This window comes from Branchiostoma belcheri, unplaced genomic scaffold, assembly GCF_001625305.1.
Source record: "Branchiostoma belcheri isolate BF01 breed outbred unplaced genomic scaffold, Haploidv18h27 scaffold132, whole genome shotgun sequence".
In the NCBI taxonomy this organism is placed as follows: Eukaryota; Metazoa; Chordata; class Leptocardii; order Amphioxiformes; family Branchiostomatidae; genus Branchiostoma; species Branchiostoma belcheri.
In genome coordinates this window covers 570,552-597,979 of record NW_017802736.1, presented here as the reverse complement: position 1 = coordinate 597,979, position 27,428 = coordinate 570,552, and the positions used below count along the sequence as shown (strand labels likewise).

General features: G+C 39.5%; 2 protein-coding genes across 4 annotated transcripts in view; one reads left to right on the top strand and one right to left on the bottom strand.

Moving 5' to 3' along the window:
- LOC109464122 (sec1 family domain-containing protein 1-like) overlaps window positions 1-11,539 on the top strand; it is a 27,577-nt gene extending 16,038 nt beyond the window's left edge. For all 3 annotated transcript variants that reach the window (XM_019761056.1, XM_019761057.1, XM_019761058.1), the window contains 14 exons: window positions 141-231; window positions 554-627; window positions 1,016-1,097; window positions 1,740-1,836; window positions 2,891-2,961; window positions 3,704-3,783; window positions 4,509-4,571; window positions 5,020-5,095; window positions 5,323-5,376; window positions 5,676-5,728; window positions 6,331-6,364; window positions 7,167-7,232; window positions 8,821-8,898; window positions 9,793-11,539. In XM_019761056.1, the coding sequence (XP_019616615.1) occupies window positions 141-231; window positions 554-627; window positions 1,016-1,097; window positions 1,740-1,836; window positions 2,891-2,961; window positions 3,704-3,783; window positions 4,509-4,571; window positions 5,020-5,095; window positions 5,323-5,376; window positions 5,676-5,728; window positions 6,331-6,364; window positions 7,167-7,232; window positions 8,821-8,898; window positions 9,793-9,822 (949 nt within the window). In that variant the 3' untranslated portion in view covers window positions 9,823-11,539. The remainder of the gene's footprint in view (window positions 1-140; window positions 232-553; window positions 628-1,015; window positions 1,098-1,739; window positions 1,837-2,890; window positions 2,962-3,703; window positions 3,784-4,508; window positions 4,572-5,019; window positions 5,096-5,322; window positions 5,377-5,675; window positions 5,729-6,330; window positions 6,365-7,166; window positions 7,233-8,820; window positions 8,899-9,792) is intronic.
- An 8,816-nt stretch (window positions 11,540-20,355) lies between these two features.
- On the bottom strand, window positions 20,356-26,008 carry LOC109464119. The gene is made up of 8 exons (XM_019761053.1): window positions 25,939-26,008; window positions 25,133-25,381; window positions 23,833-24,324; window positions 23,563-23,627; window positions 22,944-23,052; window positions 22,059-22,472; window positions 21,364-21,660; window positions 20,356-21,165 (listed from the first exon to the last, which is right to left on the bottom strand). Exons 1-8 carry the CDS (start codon window positions 25,946-25,948, stop codon window positions 20,867-20,869), a joined length of 1,935 nt encoding a protein of 644 aa, XP_019616612.1. The 5' UTR covers window positions 25,949-26,008; the 3' UTR covers window positions 20,356-20,866.
- Window positions 26,009-27,428: the final 1,420 nt, after the last annotated feature.

Below are 27,428 nucleotides of genomic sequence, written 5' to 3'. Positions count from 1 at the left end.
ATATATATATATATATATGTGTGTGTGTGTGTTCATTCATTACCCCCAGGTTTGGTGGTATTGTTTTGGGTGTGTTTTCTGTTGGCTTGTGTGTTTGTATATATATATATATATATATGATCCTTGTATTCCCCATGTAGTCCCTTTCCTGAGGTGGCTGAGGCTGTTCAGAGGGAGTTAGAAGAATACAGGTCACAAGAGGATGAGGTCAAGCGACTGAAAAGTGTCATGGTGGGAATCAAGTTACATACATGTGCTATTTTACCTGACATAATGTGGCGTAATCATGATAGGGCATGTATATGAAATACCTAGACCAAAACACCACTTAGTGATGTGGTGAAGACATACATGTACTTTGTTTTCGTTCCATTTTGTTTCTTTTTCTCCTGCCATTTTAAATAGATTCAATTTCTTCATTTTTTAGTCACATGAACTTTGGCATGAAGGTAGAGTGAGCAATTACCCCCAGGCTTTTTTGGCTACATTTAGCAGAGCATAATTTATGTAATGTTACATAGTGAGAAATGTAATTGAATTGTGTTTTTTTCAGGGTCTTGAGGGAGAAGATGAAGGAGCTATCAGCATGTTGTCAGACAATACTGCAAAGCTTACATCTGCTGTAAGGTAAAGTTGTTTTTCCTTTGTGCATCCAATGTGCATCCTTTATATTCAAAGAGATCTGTACTGTAGTGCCCCTAGGATTTATGTTAAAACTGCATGAGGTGTTTTTATGGCTTCGTGGTGTGGTGAAACATATAGTTTTCTCTCGTTATGGTTTCGTGGTGTGGTGAAACATATTGTGTTCTCTCATGTTCTTCTCCTTTTCCTGCCATTTTTCAGCCAAATGACCTGAAATTTGGTATAGAGGTAGAGTGGGCAAATGCAATATGTACATTGTACCCCTGGACGTGTTTTTTTTTCATATAACAGATACATGTATTCAGTGTATTCTTACACACTTGTGGTGTCCCCTGTTCAATCTATGATAGAGTTGTTTTTGCCCCATCTATAGCTCTCTACCAGAGTTATTGGAGAAGAAGAGGTTGATTGACATGCACACAAACATAGCCTCAGCACTGCTGGATCACATTAAGGTACAATTAATCATAACATTTCATTACCCAGGTATCCAAACTAGAAGCCAAGCTAGTATTTAGTCATTATGTAATGACTTGTAGAGTTGGTATGACCCTCCAAAGTACTTGTCAAAAAGCCATTCTAATTACATGATTGTACATGTGGTCTTAAAACAATATCAAATGTGCAAAGTGCTTTATGACCATATATAGCCAAGTAACGGACATCATCATTGCTTTCTTCACTTCCAAATCACACGTACAAACACCTAAACTAATGGCTTTTGGGGTGAGTCATGAATACAAGCTTTATCATATGCCCAGTTCATTCTATGATGTTCCAGTTTTTTGCTGCATCAAAAAATTGCATTTTTCTCAGACATCTTATCAAAGTCCATAAAACTCCCTATGACAAAAAAAGTGTCATTTTTGGTAATCATAAATTGAGATGTTTTCCTAAACTATAAGGTAGGCGTGCCTGAAAAATCTATTTTTTGACCCTACAATGTACATTTCAATGAAAACCAGCCTTCATACATGTAGTGTTGCACAGCTTACATGTTGCATGTGTTTGTCTTTTACTAAAATTTAAAAATGTGGCTGTACTGAATGTTTTATTTTGGTGTATATGTTACAGTTTCTGGTAAAATTCCTTTGCAGGTGCGTAAACTGGACGTGTATTTTGAGATGGAGGAAAAAATGATGAGCAAGCAGTCACTGGACAAATCCCTGATGGACATGTTCTCTGATCCTGAAGGTTTGTTTGTTTTTTAATACATGTATAATACTGTTTGACCCTGGAGATCAGAGTATCCCTGATAGTAAAGGGTGCCACTAACTCATCTGTACGTGAGCTGGCCATGTACATGTAGATAGAGAGTGGGGAGGACAATGCCCAACAGTGGTGGAACTCACACACTGATGCCCAACTGTGCTTTGTACCATGTACTGCCCGCCAGCCGATGATGACACGTTCTTTCAGAAATTCGATGAATGCATGGACAAAATTGCTGATGAAGGTGAGGAAGTTATTATACTTATAAGTAGGGGCAATCTCAACTGTAACTGGCTGGTTTCTGATAAGTCAGGGCCAATAGGAAAGTTAAGATTCTCCTCACTCACTCACTCACTCACTCACTCACTCACTCACTCACTCAATCAATCAATCAATCAATCAATCAATCAATCAATCAATCAATCAATCACTCAGTGTTCATGATACAGGGCTGGAAATACTGGGTGCATGTGCACCTTAGTGCACCCAACTTTGGAGCTGTGCATCCAATTTTCTTCTGTGGGTGCACCCAAATATTTTTATGGGATTACGTATGTAAAGACGCATGTATAGTAGTATAAAGCATATTCTTAAATTCTAAGTGTCAGAAAAATACTAAAATTATTGCAGTAGTACTTTTTTAGAAATGAAACATAATTAGTTTTTGCTAACATTCTACTTATTTTATTTTATTTTATTTTATATGGTGCACCCAAAAAAATTTCTGTGCCCCTAATGTTTTGGATTGGGTCCACCAGTGCACCTATTCCCCAAAATGAATTTTGAGCCCTGTGATATGACTATAGAAACAAAAGTCCCAGACCTCAGCCCAAAACCACAAACTAGCTAAGGGTATTCTGAAGTTCACCTCCACACATCTCCCAATGACAACATCAGCTGGTGCCCATACACACAAACACAACACTCCACTCAGCACACAGGGGACGACTGTTGACGGTATTATTGTTCAGGTGATGTTGCATTTTGGTGTCATAAAGTCTTCAAGTCACGAGTCTTGTTTTCCCCCTTTATCTAGCTGGTAGTCCTGAGGACAAGATGAGGCTGTTTATCATCTATTTCATCTGCAGTGCCCAGACCATGTCTGATGTAAGATTCTTTTCTGTCAATACAAGCATTTTTGAGACTTGACTTTTGAGACTTTCATTTGGCATTTCCTACTTTATTTACATGTATATCAGGCAGGCTCCTGTAGTTCCTACATGTAATAAAGCAAAAATCATCACATTGGTAGAACATAGGATCTAAAGATTTTCTTTTACATCCTACATTGTAAAAGTCCCTAATGAAGTTTTCACAAAAATTTACTACCTGATTTTTTGTCAGTTTCCATCAGGCTTCCTTGTATTAGCCACAGCCACACCCTCACCGCCATTGTGGTCACTTTTTTTGTCAGTCCCTTGAATTTTTCTCATTGACCTTATAAGCATTAAAGACACCCATTGGCAAGTGAATTCAGGGCAATAAAACTGGATTTCAAAGTCAATTTTCTGATCATTCTGTAAGTGGAATAAACCCTATTGTATTATATATTGCATACTGATATCTGTGTGGCAAAAATTGGATGTCTCTGAATGTAGGCTGGTTCTAACTACTAGTATTCATGGGTGGTACCAAAAAATGAAGGGACTCCTCACGTAGCTTGTTTTACTTTATGTCTAAAAGTATGAAATGTGCTGAGAAATAGCAGTAAGTGTTAATAGACTGATTTCCTCATTCAGAATAATTCCTTTATTGCCATCCTAAATGCATCGGATGCCAAGCATTGTAGATAGCAACAGATCACTGCCCGTCTATTATACCTGTAATTTTGTGCATTTTCCATTTCCAGGCTGAAATTGACCAGTATGCTGTAGCTCTCCAAGCTGCAAACTGTGATCTGGCACCACTACATTACATTAAAAGATGGAAGTGAGTACAGCTGCTTTTCATATTTTTCTTGAGCCAAATCAATGTTTGTTTCGTGTACCAAAAATAAACAAACTCCTGGTGTTCCTTATTTTATGGCTATTTAAAAGGCATGTAAATCAGCTCTGCTGCAACCTTATTCTGTTGAAGAGGTTCATCAGTCACGTACATGTAGCATTATCAATTAGTAGACTCCTCAATCAGTGACTCTTTTGAAAGGTACAAACATGTACGTGTTTCTACCTTTCAAAAGAGTCACTGATTGAGGAATATACTACTAATTGAACCTTATTCTGGTTTTCTTAAGAGCTTTGAAAAATTCCAAGATATTTTTTTTTTAAATTTACTTGCAGTTTTTATTTTATTTTTTTGCCCATCAAACATGATGGATTGGGCAAACTTTTGATCTCATGGGCATCAAAATTCTGATAAATGACGGAGTGACAGATGCTGGCTGGAACACTGATACTCGTCCAGACAGAGCATGTTGACAGCACATGGGTGGGGGGAAGATTGACAGTCTGTGAGCCATGCAGTAGGAATTAGAGGTCAACATGAGGGGATTCTGGAAGCCAAGGATTGCATGAACAACCCTCCAATCCTGCACAGTTTCTGTCCTAGTCCAGATTAAAATGTGTCATACAATCTCATTGGTTGTTTCAATACATTCATAGAAATGGAAAATAGTTGCCAGAAGCTGATCTCAGTTTTCTTGTTTGTTTCTCCAGGGCTTTTACCAAGATGACAGCAGCACCCAGTCAGTATGGTGGAGGAGGGACCAAAACAATAAGGTATGCAGCTGTACACATGAAATGTGCACAAGATAATGTTCTGTCTTTGTGTCTGTAAAGTTTATAATTATAGTATCATGTGTTTAGATGTAAATATATATCTAGTTGCAGGCATAGGTAATTTAATAAAACATACAGTGTACAGGTAAAACATAAATAAAGATATTGTATGTTCTCTAAAGGAGGGTCTTTCCTACCAAGAACTTAACAGGGGACTTAACAGTGGATTAGTGGAGGTACCATTTGTGTCGTGTGCCTCCACCAGTAACTGAGTACTGCTGTTACACTAAGCTATGCTTAAGGATTCCAAGACTGGATTATGACTGTGAAAATGTTTGTGAGTTTTAACTAATATCATGTGCAGGGGCGTACAGGGCAAAAACTTGTACAGCAACAGCAAACTTCTGACATGGCAGGGTCATCATTACTATGATGTCTTTTCTTGCAGCATGTTCTCTCGACTGATGAACACAGGATCAGAATTTGTTATGGAGGGTGTCAAAAATCTGGTGGTGAAGAAACATGTGAGTTCAACTTTTTTCTGGCACGTCCATTTTTTTACTCAGTCAATGGCATTCTTGAGACAGTGGTGGGTGTGTCATACAAATTGATATTGTATTGAGATTGAAAAGGTTGTCATAGATCTACTTCATCTGCAACCGGTCCTTTTATAGCCTAGCTTAAAGTCCAACACAAAAATTGTAAAGTGAATGTGACCAGGCCTTTCCTCACCTTTTGTCTTTGTCCACAGAATCTTCCAGTGACCCGAGTTGCTGATGCTCTGATCGACAACAAGTCCTATCAGGTCAAAATGGCTTCAAGTTTCCTATTATTACAGCAATTATTGCAGCAATGTAAATCATCTTAGGCTAACAATAGTTACCTCTGGGTACAGAAATATTGTTTTGTGTGGCTGAGCTGCGGGTTTGTGTGTCTATGTGTCTGTCTGTACAGCACATGGGTGGGGGAAAGATCAAGCAGAATGACACGTCAAAAAGTCATTTTGTTCAATTTTAGGAATGCCTCCAAAATGTTATTTTAATTTGTTACAACAGACAAAGTGAATAATTATGATTTTGATACATTTTATGTTCTTGTGCACAGGACACAGAGGACTACAGATACTTTGACCCCAAAATGCTCAGAGTTACAGACAGGTTGGTATCCCACTCTTAATAAATGATTGCAGAGTTGCAAAGTATCATGATTGCAGAGTTGCAATATTGATGGAAAAAATTAACCTAAAAAAAGAAGAGGAAAAGGGATTCAGGAAAATGAACTACAGTCAAACTTGTCCAGGGGACCAAGGAAAAGTGGCCACCTTGGACAGCAGGTGGTCTCCTTGAAGAGGGTCGCCTCACAACGTGACTGAGGCATAGATGGTTTCCATTTCTAGATGTTTTAATGTCAAATGCTGTAAGCATCTTCAGTTCTGTGGTGAATGTATGTGGGGATTTATCATCATCCAGCAGTCGAGGTAAACTTGCCAGTTTCTCCATGATTTCTCATTAGTTATCATCAATAATCAACATGATTGAAAAAGATGTGGTCACCATGGGCAGGTATCAGGCCTTCGTGGTTTACTTACGGAGGGTTAGACTGCTTTGTGTGATTTTCAGATTGAACATGATCAGTTATTGAAGTCCTGGTACCACACTATTTTCAGAAAGGGTGTTGCATTATATACTTCCTAGAGGTTTGGAATCTCATATTTCATGTTTTACATGTACTACATGTATGTATTTTTATTGTATTACAGCTCAATACCTCGTAACAGGAATCCAGTGCAGGAGGTAAAACCGCTTTTGTTAGGTCAGAATAGGGACTTGTTCTAAAAAACAATTTAGATTGGGTGTTTTTTCCCCAGCTTCTATAATTTGCAATCATTTTATGGAAACTTGTTGTTAATTGCGGACAAAAATCATGGTCATTCCATCTTAAGAGACAAAATTAGTGTATAGACATCTAGAAATGAATTATACTTGACATTGTAGACATATATTTAAGCTTTATTTCACTACTGTACAGTATGGTTGTTGATACAGTATATACATGTACAAAAAGCGCATCTTCTGGTGCCTATCTAACATTAACCCTACTATGAGACTATCTAGTACATAATATTAGCTTTGGTTACGAAGGACTATGTAGTAAGGGATGAGAATATGCTTGGTGGAATTTCTATATACATGTATTATATATATATATACAAACTAAGCAAAGCAAATTAGTCCTCTACGTAACGATAGATGGAACAGCTGGAAGGACAAATTTCTTTAAATAGCCAAAAACACTATAAAAACGCTCTTCACACCTACATTTAATCAACAAACCGCTTCTAACTTCTAGTCCTTCCATCTATTCCGACTTTACTGTAAGTATAGAAATATTATTATATCTGCTTGACCTCTGGCCTCCAAACTTGTACATGTAGACTTGTACATGTACATGTATTATGCACTTACATGTAGCCATGATGGATAAAATAGAAGAACTTTATTGCATAGCAATTGTACATGGTACAATGTATGGCAATGACTAAAATGTATTGCAGCTTTCACCCAGTTTACAAGTAAGTGTGACTTTTCTTTACAGGCCATAGTGTTTATAGTTGGAAGTGGGAACTACATTGAGTACCAAAACTTAGTGGACTATGTCAAGGTAAGTTCTTAGCTTGACTTTAAGTTCATCTTTGTTGGTAGTTACATGTCAAAAGCTATGCAAAGAAATTCAATGGTTCTCACCTAGGCTAGAGCTTTTTACAAGTCACTTCCTTATGACTATATCATATATATGAGCTTACTCCTTAAAACAAGAATGGAAAAGATGAAGTAGGAGGGCAGCATTTGCACCAGTGGTATGTTCAAACTATCTTGCGGGCTAACAAATAATAAAACAAAAACAAGAAGCCATAGGCGACAATCCTCCGTGAAGTTTTATATATTTCAACAAAATCCCAAGCGTCAACGCCAGACCTACTGTGCAGACATTATAATTAGGCAACGGTTAATACAATGAGGGCGCGTCACAAGCATAAAACATACAAAGAGCTAAATCCATTACTGCTCCCAGGGCGTGTAAAGATACTGTGCTTCAAGTTCAAAGTTCATTTTAATTACACACACACACAATCATTGCATTCACATAAAGATCGGACTATCATGGTCGTGTCTAGTAACAAAGACAGCCCCACCGTCTTACCGTGCCTGTACCTAATTAAGCGCGCCTGGAACAGGCCAAATTCCAGCAATAGTTGCGGTAAGCACCGCGAGTGTTACTACAACATGTACCACCGGCCAGATAACCAGGATATCTGCTTAGAGTACCTCTGCTACCAGACAACTGCCTAAACCTACGGCCTATTCCACAGGATTGTAAAAGTAGGGATGTTTCTAAAATATGCATTTACTTCAATATCAAAACAGCTACGGTAAAAATAAAAAGACGTGCATCATCCCGGACATAATGCCACACCACATGCGAAATTACACAGAAATGCGACGTACGGAAGAATGCGTTTTGGCTGCGAACATCTTCCAAAAAACTTGGCATCTCTTAAGCATGGGCAAAAACATCTGGAACCACTTATCAAAACCACCCCGTATCTGCATGAAGTTCCACCCCCCCCCACACTGCTATTCCAAACAACGCGTTTTTCTGGACCATTCCAATTTGCCTCGTAATTGTAGGGGTGCGTCTGCAATATTACATTGACCGCGAAAGCAGCAACGGCAAAAATACACATTCGTGCATCAACACGGGCATGCCCGCAGACGGCGTATAAAATTGTGTGCCGATTACACAAAGAGAACCCAGTGTTTTGACTGCGAACATGAAAAATCAGCCGATCACAACACTCCGTCCGGAGGTCCTGACCTCCTTCACGGAGTAATAAGAAAGTTGATGATGTGACTGTTCAGGGCCTTCCCTGCTGAGGATTGGGCAGATCCAAGGAAAGATAGCCTAGTAACTATACACATCTAGAACTCTATGGTATCTCTGTATATGTGATGCTGTGAGTGCAAGGACATTCTGAATGTCCTTGGTGAGTGTTACATGTACAGCTCACTGAGAAATTATTTTGGGGTTGGTTTCAATTAGTTCTCTCCAAAACATCAATAATCAGAAAAACCAGCTGGTATGCCAGAAAGAAAGGTGCATGCTCAGAGACTAAAACTCCTAACCTACCAGGCTAAGAAATTATTCTATATAGTAGTATACTAACCAACATGCCATGATGATTTTGCAGGGCAAATCTGGTGGCTCTATCAAGAGAATCACATATGGTTGTTCAGAGTTGTCCAATGCCATGTTGTTCCTTAAACAGGTAAGTCACTGCATGTAAACTGGTAAGCAAGCATGCGTAAACGTAATGTCAATGTGACGCTTACATTATATTCTCCCTTTCTGCAACTTTCCTACATGTACCCCTAAATATGTAAAGATTGCCTTAGCGTGACTTTCTGTCAATGAGGATAGGTGTGTTTCCACAACTATTAGATGCTTAAAGGTGTCGTTAAGAACAGAATTTCCATATCCCACCAGGAAAGTATGCATTTCATACTTTCATACCAGACTTTTATTTAGCAATTTCAACCGTTTTTTTCAACCGGTTTTCCAGTTTTTATTTAGCCAAGTGTGGACACAAATCAACCGGTTTATTTTTTTAGAGTTTTAAATCCGATTTTCAAAAACCATCTCGCGAGGTAAGGGTTTTTGAGGGCTTTCTGCTGAAAAACCTGGTCTGAACACTAAGGGTTTATTCAACCGGTTTTTACATCATAATTCCAGGTTGACAAGGTCAGCAGCTGGGCCGTGTGCGACCTCCAAGCTTTTTGGTTGCGTTGTTCTGAGTTCATCTCCACAGTTTTTCCATTGTTTTTCTAATTTTGCGATGGAATCAGCATGCGCAACCTGGTAGGTGGAGGAGACCAAGCTGCTGATATCTGCTTTTGGAGAGCAGGAGTTGCCAAAAAAGCTCCCTCGCCATTATACTGATTCAGCTCCCTCATAGTAAATTTTTCTAGAATAACCCCTGTATATATATATATAATATACATGTAGGCTTTCCCCTCAGACTCATGTTGATCTCCCAGCTCACAAATCTTGTTTTCTTAAATCTAAGAACCAAAGAATTAGATTGGTGTGACCTTATAATTACCGGTAACAAACTACCAGTACTACATGTACCACCCCACTCATGTTTGTGTTTTAATTCCAGCTGGCCAAGCTAGGATCTGAGCTACATTAGCAGTGTGGTCTACAGAGTACAAAACCAAGGCTCTAGAATCTTATTCTACAAATGAGACAAACATCAGACAACATGACAAAACAAGTCCTGTATACACACTCAAGTCATCCCTACAGGCACAGATGGATGTACAATTTTACCTGTGCCTGAAGTTTGGTCAGTTATCTGAAAGTTATAACATTAAGTTAAATGTAGGCAACTGTCTTTTTCTGCAGCCGACCAATGATGATGTTTGTCTTTGTATGAGGCTTTACATTTTGATCTTCAAAACAAATTTAAAGTATTTAAAGATTTTCCTGAGTTTCAAACTTTAATTTCATCTTTCATAGCAAATCACATTATCTTTAGTGAAAAAATGTTGTCCACAAGTATTCTGTTCTGTTCAGCTACAGTTACAGGTCTAGAATTGTGACAGTACCTAAATAATTAAAAATACACAGCCTAAGTTTACAACCAAGTGACTGTGAGATAAGAATTGTCTGCCATACTAGAGGGCTGGAGCTGCCAGCTAAATTTGAATTTGTTAATACCAGACATGTACTTAAATTGAGAAAATTACCATATACAAAATGCACATGTACATGCAGACTGTTCAACCAAGTAGCATGGCATCTGTGACATCACACATCACATAAACCCTGTTCAGACGAAACCGGGGGAATCACAATTTGGGTAAATCCAATACTTCACATCTGGCCCAGGTTCACACATTCCTTCGAAATCGTGTTCAAGCATGATTTGGCTAAACTACAATCATTGCTGTTTGATGAAAATAAGTTTTAGACCCTGCTTGCTGCCCCCCCCCCCCCAAGCAAACCTTGGCCGATTGCCGATGTGGTCCCGCCAGACACAGTGAAGCTCGCCCTAAATAGGCACATTATTCGGTCAGTACTGCTCTTTTAGTTGCTGCCGCATACCTTTTAGTATTACATATAATTTAAAAATATAAGTAAATATCGTCCCGTAGTCCATGACAATATGTAAAGTAAACAGGTAAAGTACATAGTCACATTGCATTCAGACTGAAGTCAGAATGCATTGAAGCCAGTTGGAAACTACCTCCTGAGGTGGTTTGGGATTGAGGCACTTTCGATGCAATATGGAGCGTTCAGAAGGGGCCACTTGAATCCACCTTCTGTGGAATGCACATCCAATGCACTTTTACGGCTTTCATCTGAACAGGGCCATAAAAATGCCCTAGTCTTTATTTATCATATTAGTACATTCTAAACATTTTTGTTTAAAATGCTAGTACTGCCTTGCATCATCACACCTGTACATGTACATGTACATACAAGTCTCTTCACTTATACACATTTGTACACAATTGATTTGGTCAGCATTGTTGAAAGCATTGTAGGAAGACACCATGGGTATTACAAGAATGTGCACAATCTGAAATACAGACTGCGAGACTTATTAAGGATTTTGCAGACTTACCCCATTAATTACTGTATATGTGTACATGTACAACCAAATGTCATGGTAAACCGGACAATACTTGTCTGGTGTAGGACTTCCACTTGACCTGATTGTTGTTCAGTCATATTATAATCAATTACTATTGTCATGCTGACTACAGGTTGATAAATTGTAGAGCTGGATACAGAAGCAGGAAGGAAAATGTTTTGTTGTACCAAGGATGTTAAAATCAACAAGATGATTAGTTTAATAAAAGATTTCACTCCAATAATAAAAACTTGAAAATTGGAAATGATTGCTTCACATGTGTCTGTGGTTCTTTTTCTGGGTTTCCAATTGTAGGTCTTATTATACTTCAATGTAGTTCATAATACTTCAGTAAGTTTTATTTCATGTTTTGTGGTGATCTCTCCACCACAAAATCTAGGCACTGCAAATATGCATTTCCATAATGATTGTATTACTAAGTAGTAATTTACTACAGAATTGTTTCAACTGCAGACTTGCAATGTGAAAACCTCATTTTCCCTTCCATCTGCAAACTCACATCAGGTGTAGATATTTTGTTTTATATTATTAATGTGGGAAGAAATATACTTGTACATGAATATGAAAAAATTAATATACTTGTATATGAATATGCATATTTTTTTGTTTAGATTAGGCCACACCGATTTGATTTTATGGATGACATCCTCTGAAGACCCCCAAATTAGTGCGCGCGGGCGAATAAAAAAAAATTCCGGCCAAAAATAAAAACTACTAAACCACAGGAATACAAAGCTGGTATTGTGGATTTGCTACAGTACTTCGTGACATATACAACAAGCCGGCACATGCTGGCTTATTGCGGCATTTATGAATCGGTAGTGTACTTATGTACTGAGTTCTTGAATCGTGGAGCTTCGAATTCGATAGCCTGGGTGCTCGGCTCCGTTTTGTCACTGACTATCATGGACTACCCAGGCCTAGAGCCAGGCCAGAGCCTCGGTGGAAGTGATCTATTTTTTTTTTTTTGAGGGCGACAGGCGAGAATCAATGCACGCGCGGATGTCATCCATAAAATTAAGTCGGTGTGGCCATATCTGTATAACAGCAACCAAGAGCGATATTTTTTCACATTTTCAATGTAAATTGTTCTTGTTTGCTACATTCATTTATTATGAGGCTTTTTGTTTGTGATAGGAGGCTTTTTGTTTGTAATAGTCACACAAATGACTTGCATGTAAAATGAAAATAACCGTAACAATTCCATTGTACAGGCACTAATATTTCACCATTTCTACAATTGCATTCAAGGAAGTATGTGCCATATGAAAAACTAGAGTTCCACAATGTCATACCTTCGTCAAATGTTTTAACTTTGTGACTAAGAATAGATTAATCCCCCTGATTAAGCAAATAGGATCCTCAATTGCATGAATTATATCTGTTGATCATATTCTCCACCAAAAGACAAGTCTTATCTTAACAAAAATGCCATTCTAGCATTTCCTCATAAATTATGCAAATTAGGTCCTTATTTGAATAAGTTATGTTTAATGATGTTCACCTTCACTTAACTTTCAAATACCTAAGTATGAAATTCCAGGCAGTTACGAGTATACCATTTCTGAATTACAAGTTTCTCATTAATCATGCAAATTAATTCTTAATTTACATTATCAATATATATCTATGTTTCTCTTGTTCTCAATTACATATATTATGCCACAAGCTTGAATAGTTCTATCCTGTAATGCAACTGATTTATAGAATTTCTTCATATGTTATGCAAATTTCATCCAAACTTGCATAATCGTCACATAATTATATCAAGCATCAGTATCATGAAGAACCGATTTTTGGGTTATCCTCTTTTGCATAATATGAAACAAATGGACCTGCAGTTCAAGAACAAGCCGCTAGGGGGCCCAAACTTGTCCCTTCTTTCCCAGCACAAGAGCTACCTACCTACCTAAATTTCATGACCCAAGCATGTCTAGGTCATGAGAAATCAGCTGCAGTACCATAGGAAGCCGCTAGGGGGTCCAAAATCTAATTATTTCCAGTTCTCAGCAAGACCTACCAAATACATGTATCAAGCCAATATAATTAAGCCCTCTTAAGTTATCGTGTTTACAGACACACACACACACACAAACGGCTTACAAAAACATAACCTTCTTGGCAAAGGTAATAAGCAATTTTTGAAATAAGCTATTTGGTACGATCTGACCAAAAATATGAAATCAACAATTGAGCAGTATATCAAGACCAATATGTTTTGCTGAAAGTTCAGTTCAGTTCATCCTAATCAGGTGAAAACTAGATAATAATTTGAAAAATCGTCTTTCCTAGAGTGCTGTTAACAATATGTATTACACGTCATCAAAAATGCATTTTTGGCAACACCACAGGGGCGGAGTCGTTGGTATAGTACTGCGATTCAGTTGAAAATATTCTAAGAATTCCACGAAGGCATTCCCTAGGGAATTAAATTTTGTCAACAAAATAACTCTAGAACGGCTGGATGGATTGGTCTCATAGTTGGTGGGTTGGTAGGGTGTGACTAAATCTAGAACTGCTGGTCTTGATATCTCGCGATCTGGACATGCTAGGATCATGAAATTTAGATGCTAAGTAGCTATTGAGCTTGGAAAGAAGCCACGCAACTTAAGGCCCCCTAGCAGCTTGTTATGGAACTGCAGGATGATTTCTTTAAAAGATATTCAAGAGAGGATAACTGAAAAACCGGTTGACGGATTGTCGTGATTTTTGGTATGTAGGGACCTTAAGTGATGCTTGATGTAATTGAATTACAAGTATGCAAATCAGGATCTAATTTGCATTCGAGAAATTCTATAAATCTGCTGTGTTAGGGCTATAAAACACACGAGTCTTGATTTGAATAGGTTATGCTTAATGGTCACCTTCACTTAACTTCCAAATGCCGCAAGTAAAAAAAGTCTAATGAATTGTAGTATTTTTCTGATTATTTATGCTTTGCAAATTAGGTCTTTTAAGACACCAAAAATTTTGAACCTAGCATGTTTAGCTCATGAAATATCAAAACCGCTTACCTACATAATATAGTACATTGTACCTTCACCATCTGGGGGCAAGCAAAGGTCAACTGTTGACTTACTTTCACACCTGTGTTTACACAAGCAGCGGTGGGATGGGGGGGGGGTTGACACAGGTACTGCTGGTGGGGCCCAATGAATCACCCAATGTAACGCTATTATGAATAACCCTTTTTACAGGTTATGTTTTCAGTAGCGTTTGTCCGTCTGTCTGTGAACAGCATAGCTCAAGAAGATTTATATGCTATGTCATAAAGCCTCCTTCGCAGACTTGTTGGGCGTGAGCGTTATTTATGGTTCTGTGAGCGACGAAAGTAATATGCCGCGGAGGAACGATTTTGCTGCCGAGGGAGTTTTGCCACGGAGAGGTTTCCCGCTCCAACAACCTTCTCTCCGTGGCAAAACTCCCTCGGCGGCGAAATCGTCCCTCCGCGGCATTTTACTCGCGTCGCTCACAGAACAAAAATAACGCTGACGCCCAACGAGTCTGCGAAGGAGGCTAATAAAACTTGGTAGGAGGGTAGGTCTTGATGAGACCTAGAAATGATTAGATTTTGGGCCCCCTGGCGGCTTTTGTTGGTACTGCAGCAGAATTTCCGGTTTTGATATCTCATGTTTTGGATATGCTAGGGTCACAGTTTGGGTGGTAGATAGCTCATGTGCTAGGGAAGAAGTTACTTGAGTTTGGGCCCCCTAGCGGCTTGTTCTGGAACTGCAGGAGCATTAGTTAAAAAATTCGAAAGCGGATAACTAAAGAAACGGATTGTCCTGATTTTTGGTATGTAGTTAGCTGAAGTGATGCTTGACATAATTAGATGACAAGTATGCAAATCAGGAGCTAATTTGCGTAACTAATGAGGAAATTAAAAAAATCTGCTTCGTTTGATGATAAGACTATGCAACACGTGACATGTAATTGAGAACGAGAAAACATCTGAGGATATAGACTATGTAAATAAAGAATTAATTTGCATAATTAATGGGAAATTGTTATGATTTCATAGTTGTAACTGCTGGGCATTTCATACTTTTGCCACATTTGGAAGTGAATGTGAACATCGATAAACATGATTTATTCAAATCATGACCGAATTTGCATAATTTATGAGGAAGTACTAGAATAGCCTTTTCTGGTTAAGATATGGCTGTCATTAGATGAAGAATATGATCAACTGATATAATCCATGCAAATGAGGCTCTTATTTGTTAAATCAATCATTAAGATTGTATAATTCGTTAAACCAGAAGGGTTAACATCATTTGGCGAAGGTATGAGATCGTGGAACTTGTTATTTCTGTTTCATAACAATTTCATTCATCTCTATATGTTAATCATAACCTAAGACCTAAGGTATCTAAGAAGACAATGAAAATTCATCGATCCAAGCTTGAAAAGCTAATAAATGTGATAAAAATGCCCACTATACAGTTTCAAACAAGCTGCTAAGAGGCCCCAAATCACACCACTAAGTTGTCTTACTCCCAGTCCCAACAGATTTCAAATTCTAAAAAAAACATTAACATTTGCAGAAAATTTTACCCCAAAGTTTGAAGCTCTGCTGTAGTACTGTACATACCTGCTAGGAGGCCCATTATCAAATTTAACTTTCATTTTTGCTGCCTCTAACCATCCACTGGATATTACATGTATAAATAACTATCTGCAGCTTCTCGAGCTGTTGTACACAAACAAAAATATAACAAAACAACTCTCTGTAGCAACGTAACTCAACTAAGATCTAACATTTAACAAGTAATTTATTTACTATAAGTGTTAAACTGTGTGGCTGACTCTTAGCCTCAAGGAAAATACAATATTCCTAAAGAGAAAAAACAGACTTAAACCATCTCTCAACTGAGATGGGGCAGAGACTGACAAATTTAATTGTAATCTTGTGACATTCATGTAGACTTCAGGTCAGTCAGGATTTCAACTTGAAAAGGATCAGAGGCTTGTTGGTAAGCACTTTGCTTTGGGTATACAATTAATTTTCAAAACCTTTACAAATTATACAAATCACCATCTGAGACAAAATTTCATTCAACTATAAACTTATTTCGCACATATCTACATGTATGTGGTCCTATCCTTGACGCAGGCTTAGACCCAAGTCTAACCACTTAAGCTTTTTCATGCAAGGTCACTTGCACCAAGCAGGTTAGAAAAGGGAGCCTGTGCCATATTGGATTACTAGTAGCAGCCTTCTCAAAACAAGGCGGCAACAGTCAAAAATCATCGCCTACTCCAAATTTTTGCGCCGCCTACTTTCGTGTAAATTTATGAAAAACATCGTAGTCTCCATTACAAACCCCTTCATGGCTCGCCTGCTACTTTTTTGTTTCAGCCACCTACTCTAAATTTTTGTGAGAGGGCTGTAGTAGATCTAGAGTGTACAGTTGCTGCAACTGTAATCCATTTTAACTGCCAACATGGTCATGGATATTCAAGTGCAGTTGTAACAATGGGGACCTTTTAGCGGAGTGGTTAGAGCGTCTGACTGGTGCCCGGGAGGTTGAGGGTTCGAACCCCGGCCCGGGACCAGGGGTTTTATCTGTTTCTACTGGCTCCTCCTGTTTCTTACACAGTGTACAGTAGAGAAGATCAATAGCCAGGTAGGAAGACTCTTCTATGTTGGGGCCGGTCATCCAATTACTGAACTGTCATTCCCGGCTTGTGTGGACAATTCAAAGCCTTGTAAGTTGTAGCTGTATACTATTTGTTGCATTGATTCCAAAGAAAAACCTCTATATACAGACTGCATAAACCCAAAAGTAGCGTTCTCCCAGGTACATAATTCAGTCACGTTGTCTGCAGACTCCACCATCCACTCAAGTGTCTATGGCTGTGTGCATTTCACTTGTTTTTCACTGTTAAATACTAGTACAAATGTACTAGTACATGTATTCTATGCACAGACTGCACAGTTATAAGCTTCAATCAATCAATCAATGCCTTTCTTTACTTATTTTATCAAGTATGTTCTTTCGCGTGCAAATTCCAAACTTTTTTGACAGAACAAGGGTGAAACTCAAGAATGATTCATTTGCCAGGGTTGTGTTGACTTTAGCTGCCAGATGACATACAACTGTGTCGCCTACGTGTCGTCACAAAACACCCTTGTTCTCGGGTTTTTTCCGCCTCTTTTCTGGAGGTTGCGTTGATAGAAATTCATCTGATTTGCTTGAAACGTGTTTGCAACCAGATAACTTCTGGTTTATACCACTCATGGCCTCGTCGTCATCGGAATTTTCGTCGTTGTCCTCTTCTTCGTCATAATCACTTTCTTCTCCGTTGGTGGTATTTTTTTGTAGGTTTGATGATTGTTGACTTCTTTCTCCTTCCACCATTTGATTCAGAACGTCTTGGGAGGCACTCCTCACCGCTTTCAGCGACTCTCTCACGTCTTTAAGCCTGGGTACGGCGCCTCCTTCCGACACCCTTTCCCGAAACTCTTGCTTAACTCCATTCCTGAGAGTCAGCGTGGCCGTAACGTTGGTCGCAGACTGGGAAGAATCGGCAAATCTGGCAGAAACAGAAGCTTGATCGGCGGCCATTTTCCTCACTCACGAGATGACCTCTATCCCGTGATGCATCGGAAAATGAAAGCATCTTAATGTACAAAAGAATAAAGCCCAAATCTTTAATATTATCATGGAGGTAGAAAAAAGGAAAGGAGAGACGACGCAATTAACAACCCGCTGTGCCCCTTTGTTTCCCCCCGCCGCGATCTATTGTCCGCGCGCCCGGCGGGCCCGGCTTTGATCTATAAGTTCATAGCGTGTTTTCGCGGGGTTTTCTATGGAAATGAGCTGCAGCATGACGTCACAAGCACCGAGCTCGGGCCGAGCAGGGCTGAAATGGCTTCGGTTTCCGACGATTCCCATATTTGGAACGCCCGGTAGANGAGTACCAGTATATGTAGATACATGGAGCAGGTGTGACGTCGTCCTATATACATGTACATTTACGTTATATCAAAGACGCCACAACATCTCAATAAGGCACTTCGAGAGGTAAAAGGGAGGAGAATTTTGTGCAGAAAACGGAGAAGGGAGGAGAGGTGCTTTGCACGTGTATTAGAACGCTCCTTCAACACTGTTTTATTTCGTGACGCAGGGGATTACGTTTTAGGATTAGGGTTTCTGAACCAGGTTCAAATCCAAGCTTGTGCTCTGTCTTTTTTCACCTCGCTGTCATACATTTGCAGTTCAAATGTTGCTTTTGATGCGTTTTAAAAGTTTTTGCACCTCAAAAAAGTTATGATACGCTCGTATATGGTTTCGACCGGTATACCATTCAACGATATGGCATTGACCTTTCAAATGACAAAATGTAAAGATATGCCCATGCATGTCATTTACTGAATTAAAGATCTCCTGTTAGGAGGTTGACCCCAAACATCATAAATGGATTGTACGCCACGGGTAGTCTGAAGCCCACTGCCTCTGGACACAATGACAGCAGAGGACAGGCAGTTATTTTCTTATCAACTAACGTCTGTAGTTTTGAATCTGTAGTATTTAGCTCCACTAGTTCCCAATAAAACATTGACATACAACAAAAATGACCCAGGTAGTTGCAGCAAACCTAAACACCATCCATGTCACAAAGATTCAAATTTGGACTATTTCAGCGGAGGCCATCCTCTGTCAAGCTTCGAAAGTTTGTTTCAAAAAATCATATCTTTTTTTCAAGATTCAAGATATCTTTATTGAGCTATCGCAGTGAGAATATCACTGAATTGCAGTCAATTTACAGACAATTTGTTTTAAAAACGCTCACAAAGACATATAATATTGCACATAATTCTGAATCCTTTGGTTAAGAATACTTGTTTGCAGGGAACTATATTACTGCTCGTAAGACTAAGATCTTTTAGTTACAGCATAAAAACGTTTAAAAAATGTACACGCAATATTTGGAGTTATTCAGTTTCACATGGTGAACATCTTATTCAGAAATTGCAAGCATATTGTACAGAGCTGAACTAGATTTCTATTGACAGTTGTGTGTCTAGTAATTTACATGTAGAACACTGTTGGTGACTTGTTACAATATTAGAAACCAGCTCTGCAGCTGAACCAGCCAAAGTCCCATTTTACCAGGATTGGCATAAAGTACATAAGTTCTTCAACGAACGAACGTGATACCCAGCGTAACACACGTTTGCCATGGTCCTTTAAAGATTAATCAGAATATGATATCTAGCACATCATATTAGCATTACCAAGATGAACGCTACGTTACGCCAAACTAAACTTTTTGTGTGTGTTTGGTTCATATCAATGTTTCTCTACAGTAGTATGTAATACAACTCATCATCCCGAGCTTGAGATTATGTCAAAACACGACAGAACATTCTACATTCATTAACTTAAACAAATCTGAGTGTAACTGTAATAGGGTGCTCTAGCCTTGTAGGATATATTTTATTATTGATTGTAAGAGTTACAGTGTATTTCCTTGGACATCCTGAGACATTCCCTGGACAGTCACTTTCTCCTCCCGTATACTGGGAAACAGTGGGCGAGCTTTGAATGACACTTCCTAATGACTATCTTCCCAGGGGTCTAGGGCAGCACACGTCCAGATCGCCTGGCCCTAGCCTTATTTGGGCATGTCCAGGGACTGGTCAGAAAGGGAAAGGATGTGACTCAGGATGATTGTGATACAAAGAATATAACTTTTTCCAAGAAACCTGTGTGTAGGTGGTGAAGAATATAAAAGCCCCTGCACTCATGTAGTTAAGTTAGTTCCCGTTTGAGAGAGAAGAGAATACAGACCACTTTCTACGTAGCTGTCGGCTCCTGTGTCTTTCTTTCGGGTCGTACATCTACAACATCGGCGGCTTATCTTACGAACTTTGTAAGGGCACCCATCGAGGCTTAGCTACCGTCGTCGTCCTTGACCTTGGCACCCTTACATAACGTTGTAATGACTATTACAAAGCACAGACCAAACGTTCTGTTATAATGACTATTTCAAATCACAGACCAAACGTTCTGTTATAATGACTATTACAAAGCACTGAGACCAAACGTTCTGTTATAATGACTATTTCAAATCACAGACCAAACGTTCTGTTATAATGACTATTACAAAGCACAGACCAAACGTTCTGTTATAATGACTATTACAAAGCACAGACCAAACGTTCTGTTATAATGACTATTACAAATCACAGACCAAACGTTCTGTTATAATGACTATTACAAAGCACAGACCAAACGTTCTGTTATAATGACTATTACAAAGCACAGACCAAAAGTTCTGTTATAATGACTATTACAAAGCACAGACCAATCGTTATAATTTCAAAGCACAGACCGAAGTGCATTTGGGACATAATCTGAGAAATAATAATTTGAATTGAAGCTGTAGTTTCCTCAACATGTTAGATCGTTGACCTGGCGGTACAACATTGCCCCGCTGGTAAGCAAACAGCTAAACAGTTACAAAGCAACATAACAATGTTTTAGCACTACTTGTAGACGATATCCATCTCAAGTCAACAACGTCGTATGTTCTTGTAAAGCATATACGTCGTACCTGCGCGTTAATTAAACAACCTGTCTACCAGGAAGTCTTTACCTGATTCTTGTAATGCCAAACGAAAAGCCCCAAAGGCGCGGTCTCCTCTTGACTGTAGAATTGTTAGTAATTTCCTGATTTTGTCACGTGTTGTCCTAGCTGTGTTGATCTCGTCAACTATTGCATCGTTGAAAACCCCGCGTTCGATAAGGTAATTAATAATGCTATAACTTTCACCTTCGCTCAGTTCGTTGATGAGCACACAACAACGCGATGTCAGTTGTTCGCGATGCTCCTTTGTCATAGTTCCCTCAGATGGTAGGCCTACAGGAACAAAATTGTTTCATTTATTCATGTAGAGTCTTATATGTAGATTTCGTAGGTTTGCTTTGCAAATAATCTTTGCGTCGACTAATAAATCGATGACGGCAAGAAGAATGAGTTTGTTCAAAGTCCACGTGTCAGTCCAGGACGTGGTTTACCAAGGCACATTACGAGTAAGAAAAAAAAACTCATTCATACCTTCCAACATGTCTGCCAAGAAGTCCTGCTCATTTTCTCTAGATCTCAGAGATTTACACAAACTAAAGAAGGCTTTGTCATCCTTGGTGTGCAGAACTCTAATCAGGTCTTTCGCCCGGTCCAGCCTTGTTCCTCTCCCTGCCCTTTCTATGCTCTCTACCTCGTCCCAGTCCAGAACACCATCTTGGACAAGCTGCGGGAAGAGGAATGTTGGGTAGATGTCCTGTAGGAGCGTTGGACAGCATTCCACGAGACTGTCGCGGTTCTCCTTGGACATTCTCGGCCTTGGTGATGTACCTGTTTTAAAATGAAGAAGAAATCTGAGATGTCAACATTTGTTTAAGTGTTGTGGGCTTACGTGAAGGTAGTGGAACTGTGGGGGATTGTATGATGTAATGTAATCGTGTGTTACACCACTTCCTAACTATCCTCCACACACCGCCTATCCTCCACGTACGCGTACTGGGTCAGTGACCTTCAGGCTTGACCTCCCTATCATTCAACTGCCAAAACCACCTCCCACCATCCATGCAATCGTCGCTACTTGGATAGGACTCACAAGTCAGTCACCCAAAACAATACTTTATTTCCCGGAAGTAATACTGTAACAGCTTTAGTAACGGATACTAGTACTGTTTTCATCAACAATCAACATTTTGAGATAAAAACATAAATCAGTGACAGCCTCTACGTACCTGCTTTGTCTATTTCTAGGTCCGTGGCTGAGCAAACTCCAAGTCGGCAAAGGTTTCTGATTTGGTTCTTCAATGCTGTGTTCTCTTCTTGAAGATGTGCTATCAGTACTGTTGGTGGTTTATTTGCTGGAATGCCATGCGACGGTCGTTGGCGCAGCGACACCAGCCCCTCCATGTCTTGGCTCGGGTTTGTCGCAACACATTCAACGGCTGGTCTTGCATGGCCTTTAGTGGTGTCAGTTTTAGTCATTTGGTTCAGTTTCTTGAACAGTTTTCCTGCCCAAACACCTGATAGTGACTTCTGGATAGCGAATTCGGGTTCTTCCCCTTCTAGCCCTTGCAAGGTAGGTCCTCCGTCGCTGCCGCTACAGGTGCCATAAAACACGGTGCTCTGTAGCACTGACCTGAAGCGACCTAGAATATGAAATATTGTTTTTTATTATTATTAGATAGATATTCATATCGAGCATAACACATGTTTTTCAGTTCCTTCTCGCATGAAAGCGTCATCAGTGACCACTTCCACTTCAGCAGTTCAGTTTCAGTTCAGCTCATCCTTCTAGGAGGCAAACCCTGCATCAATTCAGCCCAGCTGCGATTGCACGGGTAATGTTTGACCATATAAACCAATTCTACATTCAACCTAGATGCACATAGAGCATTGTTGACCGAGCTGTCGTCAACTGGTATATAGTCACACAGTCACTGAACCTGAACTATCCAACTTGAATTGTTTTCATGACAAACTGTTGGCTATAGGCAGAATAATCCGTGACCTCTGCTTACGCTAAACGAGCATCAACCTTATAATATTTAAAATGAGAAAAGAATATGCTAAGACCAACTTAACAAGGAAAGGAAGGTAATCAGATACCGTAAACATACCTGCAGCATACCACTGCCCGTGGCGAACTCTTCCCCAAAGATCTTGCCAAACCACACCCTGCCTTTCTCGTAGGATCACACAATGGCGGTATCCTGTGCAGTCCATGATCTGTAGTTGAATACATGATGAAGTTTTGGCCGAGGGAAAAAAACTTTCAAAAGAATTCAGGCAATATGTCATTTTACATTAAACATTTTACAAACTGCATTATGTGATATTAGGATGATACAAAAAGTCAATTTTCTGGACATTTCCATTCAACCCTACTCCATAAGATATTATACGTAAGTGTCATTTAGAAATTGGATATGTAACACCAACTGAGTGTGTTTAAAAGCTGGAAACACAGCTGTCAACCATGTTTGTTAACATTCTGTTATTTTATGGTGGTGTCACAAAATATTAAGGGTGCCTCATGTAGGCTGTTTTATTGCTATATATATAACTACACATGTCAAAATTGTAAGGTAATTTCTGAAATATGCTGAAAATGGAAGTCAATGTCAATTACATGAAGATTTTTTTCGATTAAGATGTATCAACTTCTGGTGATAAATTGTTATCTAAACTTAAACGACAGATGATACCTTATGTGAGAGAAGTTGATATAAAACTTACTCTTTCCTTGAGCGCTATTCCGTCTAGTGGCACAAGCTCTTTGCAAGGTGTTGCCCACGTGTTACCTTGTTTAAGCAAAATTCAAGGATACATATATATTAAGTTAATGTGACGAATGCATTTTTATTTCCATACAAAACAGTACTAACACGTGTACACCGATTGATGTAATACTAGTAGTGAAATAGTGAAAACTCAATATTACCATCACCTTGTCATAAACATTTTGTTTCTGCAGCAATAATATTGATCAAAAAACGTTTTTCTCACCTGACTTTCTACGATCATCATTTCTGTGTCTCATAGTTGCCTGTCCATTGCGTTGGCGAGGACTGTTTCCAGTCATTACCAGCACTTCGGATGGTTCCAGTGATACCCTGCCTTCAATCGTGTGCACCTGGCCATGTTCCTCGTCGCCTTGCCCAGCCTGGTCCTGTCTTCCTGCTCTTGGACGTATTTCGGCATTGTTTGCTTGAGGTTTTTCTCTGCGTACTTTCACAATCGATTTCAGAATCAATTGAATGACATATATTGCCAGGGATGCAATAGTGATGATCATCACTACCTCTGGTTTGACAAGGAAACAAATGGTGTAAAGAAAACCAAACCAAACCGTGTTGTTACAGAATACGCAAGATATATCTAAACACTTCAAGATTTTACAAGAAAAACTGCCGTTTTCAGATCTCGCGGCGTTTTTGCGGACTTGCGGTACCTCCACGTGATGTTGACTGTGCACGCTAATCGGTGTTGGATCTTCACCTGGAAAAAGAAAAGGTCAAGTATTTCTTGCCAATTAAAATTCTGAGCTAGAGTTAAATCCGGCTTTATAAGACAGTATACCGTTAACATTTTAGCATAGTGGAACTTTAATGTTCGCGAACGTATCATTACCGTTAACAAATACTTCCTCGTTTTTTCTTTAACTGTCAACACCGTGAACATATATAGTTCCGTGAACATGTCCATTTTTCTCAGACCGCGAATGTCTGCTACCGCGAACATAAAAGTGAATTGCTGCAACCGCCCTTATACCAGGCGCGGCCGCAGATGATTATATCAGGAACTAAATTGTCACAAACTACATGTAGTATGTATAGAGACTGGCAGATTAAAAAGAATTCCTTAGGATTTGTCCATTTTGGCCAGACGAATGTCACTTTTTGACTGTATGTAAACTTTTTGATTGTATGCAATTTACTATACACAAATCTATCATCTTCTGTATCAGGATTTATCTCAATGGACTTGAATAGTAAATTTAGGTACATACAAGAAATGACATGTGAAAACCCAACATGACATACATAGTAAATGTATTTTAGAATGTCTAAAATTCCTCCATTGGTTATAAAAGTCCATCTCCGTTCCATTCTATACACTCGTGTATCAGGTAAGTTAGCCTTATGGAACTGTAGTTATGTTAAAACCAGAAGTTGCCATAATTTGTAACTTGTACAATTGTTGTGCAATCAAGTTAATTATTGCACGATCTGTCACAGCTAACCTTCGCACTGCATGCATAATGTCACCAGCTATCTACACGCGGTGCAAATGAAAATTTGCTTACCCAGTTTTCTCCTCAGATTGTTTGCTGCAGACTGCAGGTTTGCCGCGATAAGGGCCTGTACCAAACCCTCCGCAGTCGCCTGGTCTCCATTCAATCTCTTCCAGGTCTGTAACATGTCCATACAGCACGACTTGTCATCGCGGTTTCTACTGGCGATGTTTCTGGTATCTCCGATATCAAGATGGAACGCCAAATCCTTCCAGTCTGAGCTGACGTCCTCTTTTACACCAAAGAAATACCTTGACACATCTGCAATGTAATTTGTAAGAGTGACGAGGTATAAAGTCAGTGGAAATGATGAGGTCTAAAGTCAGATAAGTAAAGATTATTATGATTCTTGTAGTGACTTCAGACAAGGTAAATCAATGTAAAATTGTTTGAATTTATGTCAACTATATCAGTGACTGTACACGACGTAACCAATCTTCTTTTTGTGATACAGTAAAAATCACCTTATTTGCAAAGTAGCCACTTGAACACGCCACATTTAACTTCTTTGGCGAAGACGCCATACATGAACTTTAATTTACAGCACATGGTTCAAGTCGTTCTATTAAATACATGTATATGGTTTTTATTGTCCAAACATTACCCGTGCAGTCGCAGCTGAATTGATACAGGGTATCACATACAGTAATCAATACAAATCACAACAATCAAATAACACACATGATACACACATCTGTGCGGCAAGGGTCTCTCCGCTTCATAGTCAAACGCTCTACCACTACGCCACCCGACACCACACGTCGTTTGACGTTTATATCCACCAGGTAAAAGTTTCTCAATATTGAGCAATGTCTTACCTGCATCCATATTGATTTTTGGCGGCTTTCACAGTTTGCTAGTTAACGTCGGTTGATACCTGCAACGAACAACAAGCATTTGCTAGTCATCTACAATATGTGACAATGCACTTGGACACTTTAGCACCTAATAGCCTGTTGTATTTTTGGGGGGAGGGGGATGTCAGATTTCCCAGTAGTGTAGTGTAGTCGTCGAGTTTGCACAATGATTGTTTTGTCAGTTGTACATTTAATTTGATTGCTTATGTAGGGTGCAAAATTAAGTCAGATTCTTTGAGTTCACTTTTGGTCCCTCACTGCTCACACGAACGTGAGCTGCCAGTTTAGTGCGTTAAGCCTTGATATGTGATAATGCGGGACAAAATGTTCAGATTCTCAAAACAGAACCACAAAACTTTCCTGTGGTGACGTAACTCATGAATGACAACTATCAGATCCGAGAACGCCTGGAAAGCCCCACGACGCCTGGAAAGCCCCACGACGCCTGGAAAGTCCCATGACGTTAGTCTATGCCTAGTACCGTGTTCACGTTCGTTTTAGGTCGTCCTATACGATTCAAATGTGGTTGCGGATATCTATCAGCGGGCTGTGACTAAAACCGACAATGATCTAAGATCAAGACATCACCTTTTAACAAGCTTAAGTTTAAGTAAGGCACAGCCAAACAAGAATTCGCGATCGTACGACGATCGTACGAGCAAGGACATTGGAACACAAGGACCGTGTGTTCCAATGTCCAATGTCCTTACGAGGTAAAGGTACATAGGCCTAATACACGGTCATTTAATACGGGTTTACGGAAAAACCTGGGCTGTCTACCTTACCAGGCTACCTTACCAGTCTACCTTGCCTGTCTAGGACGTCAGGCTACTGAACTCCCCCCATCCACAGCCTCACGAACAGCAAGACTTCCAAGCAGCTGCGCCCCCTGGCGGAATGCATCAGAATTGCACCCACTACTTTGGCACGTGCGTGTGCACAAACATTTATAGGCCTGTGCAGCATGCAAGGAGTTAAACATAGCCTGACTAATCGCGCTCCTGGCGGCCGTCGACCCGAAGTGGGTGGGGGTCACACAGGCTATGTTGACACAGCAAGAAAACACAAATAAATATACGCTATGTGCTAGTGACAATCATCGTCACTCGGCGTGGTTACCCAAGTGATGTCAATGTGTCAGGAATGGGGTGTTAGTGAAGAGATGTCACACGTTGTGCGATAGCGATTCAGCCGCTTCAGCGATTCTTCATTTGAACGTTATTTTTCATAATTGTTGAAGGGTAAAACGTTTAACATCATGTCTTCTTTTTCACTTTTTGGGTTAATTCTGAAAAGATACTTTTACAGCACAGAGACCCGTCCTAACATGTGGACATCCTTATCTCCTGTGGACGTCGACGTCCTTATCTCCACATGGGATAATCAATTCTATAAGCTACATATTATCGAATTACATGGATAAACACATGCTATGACCGAGAGCCCTGATG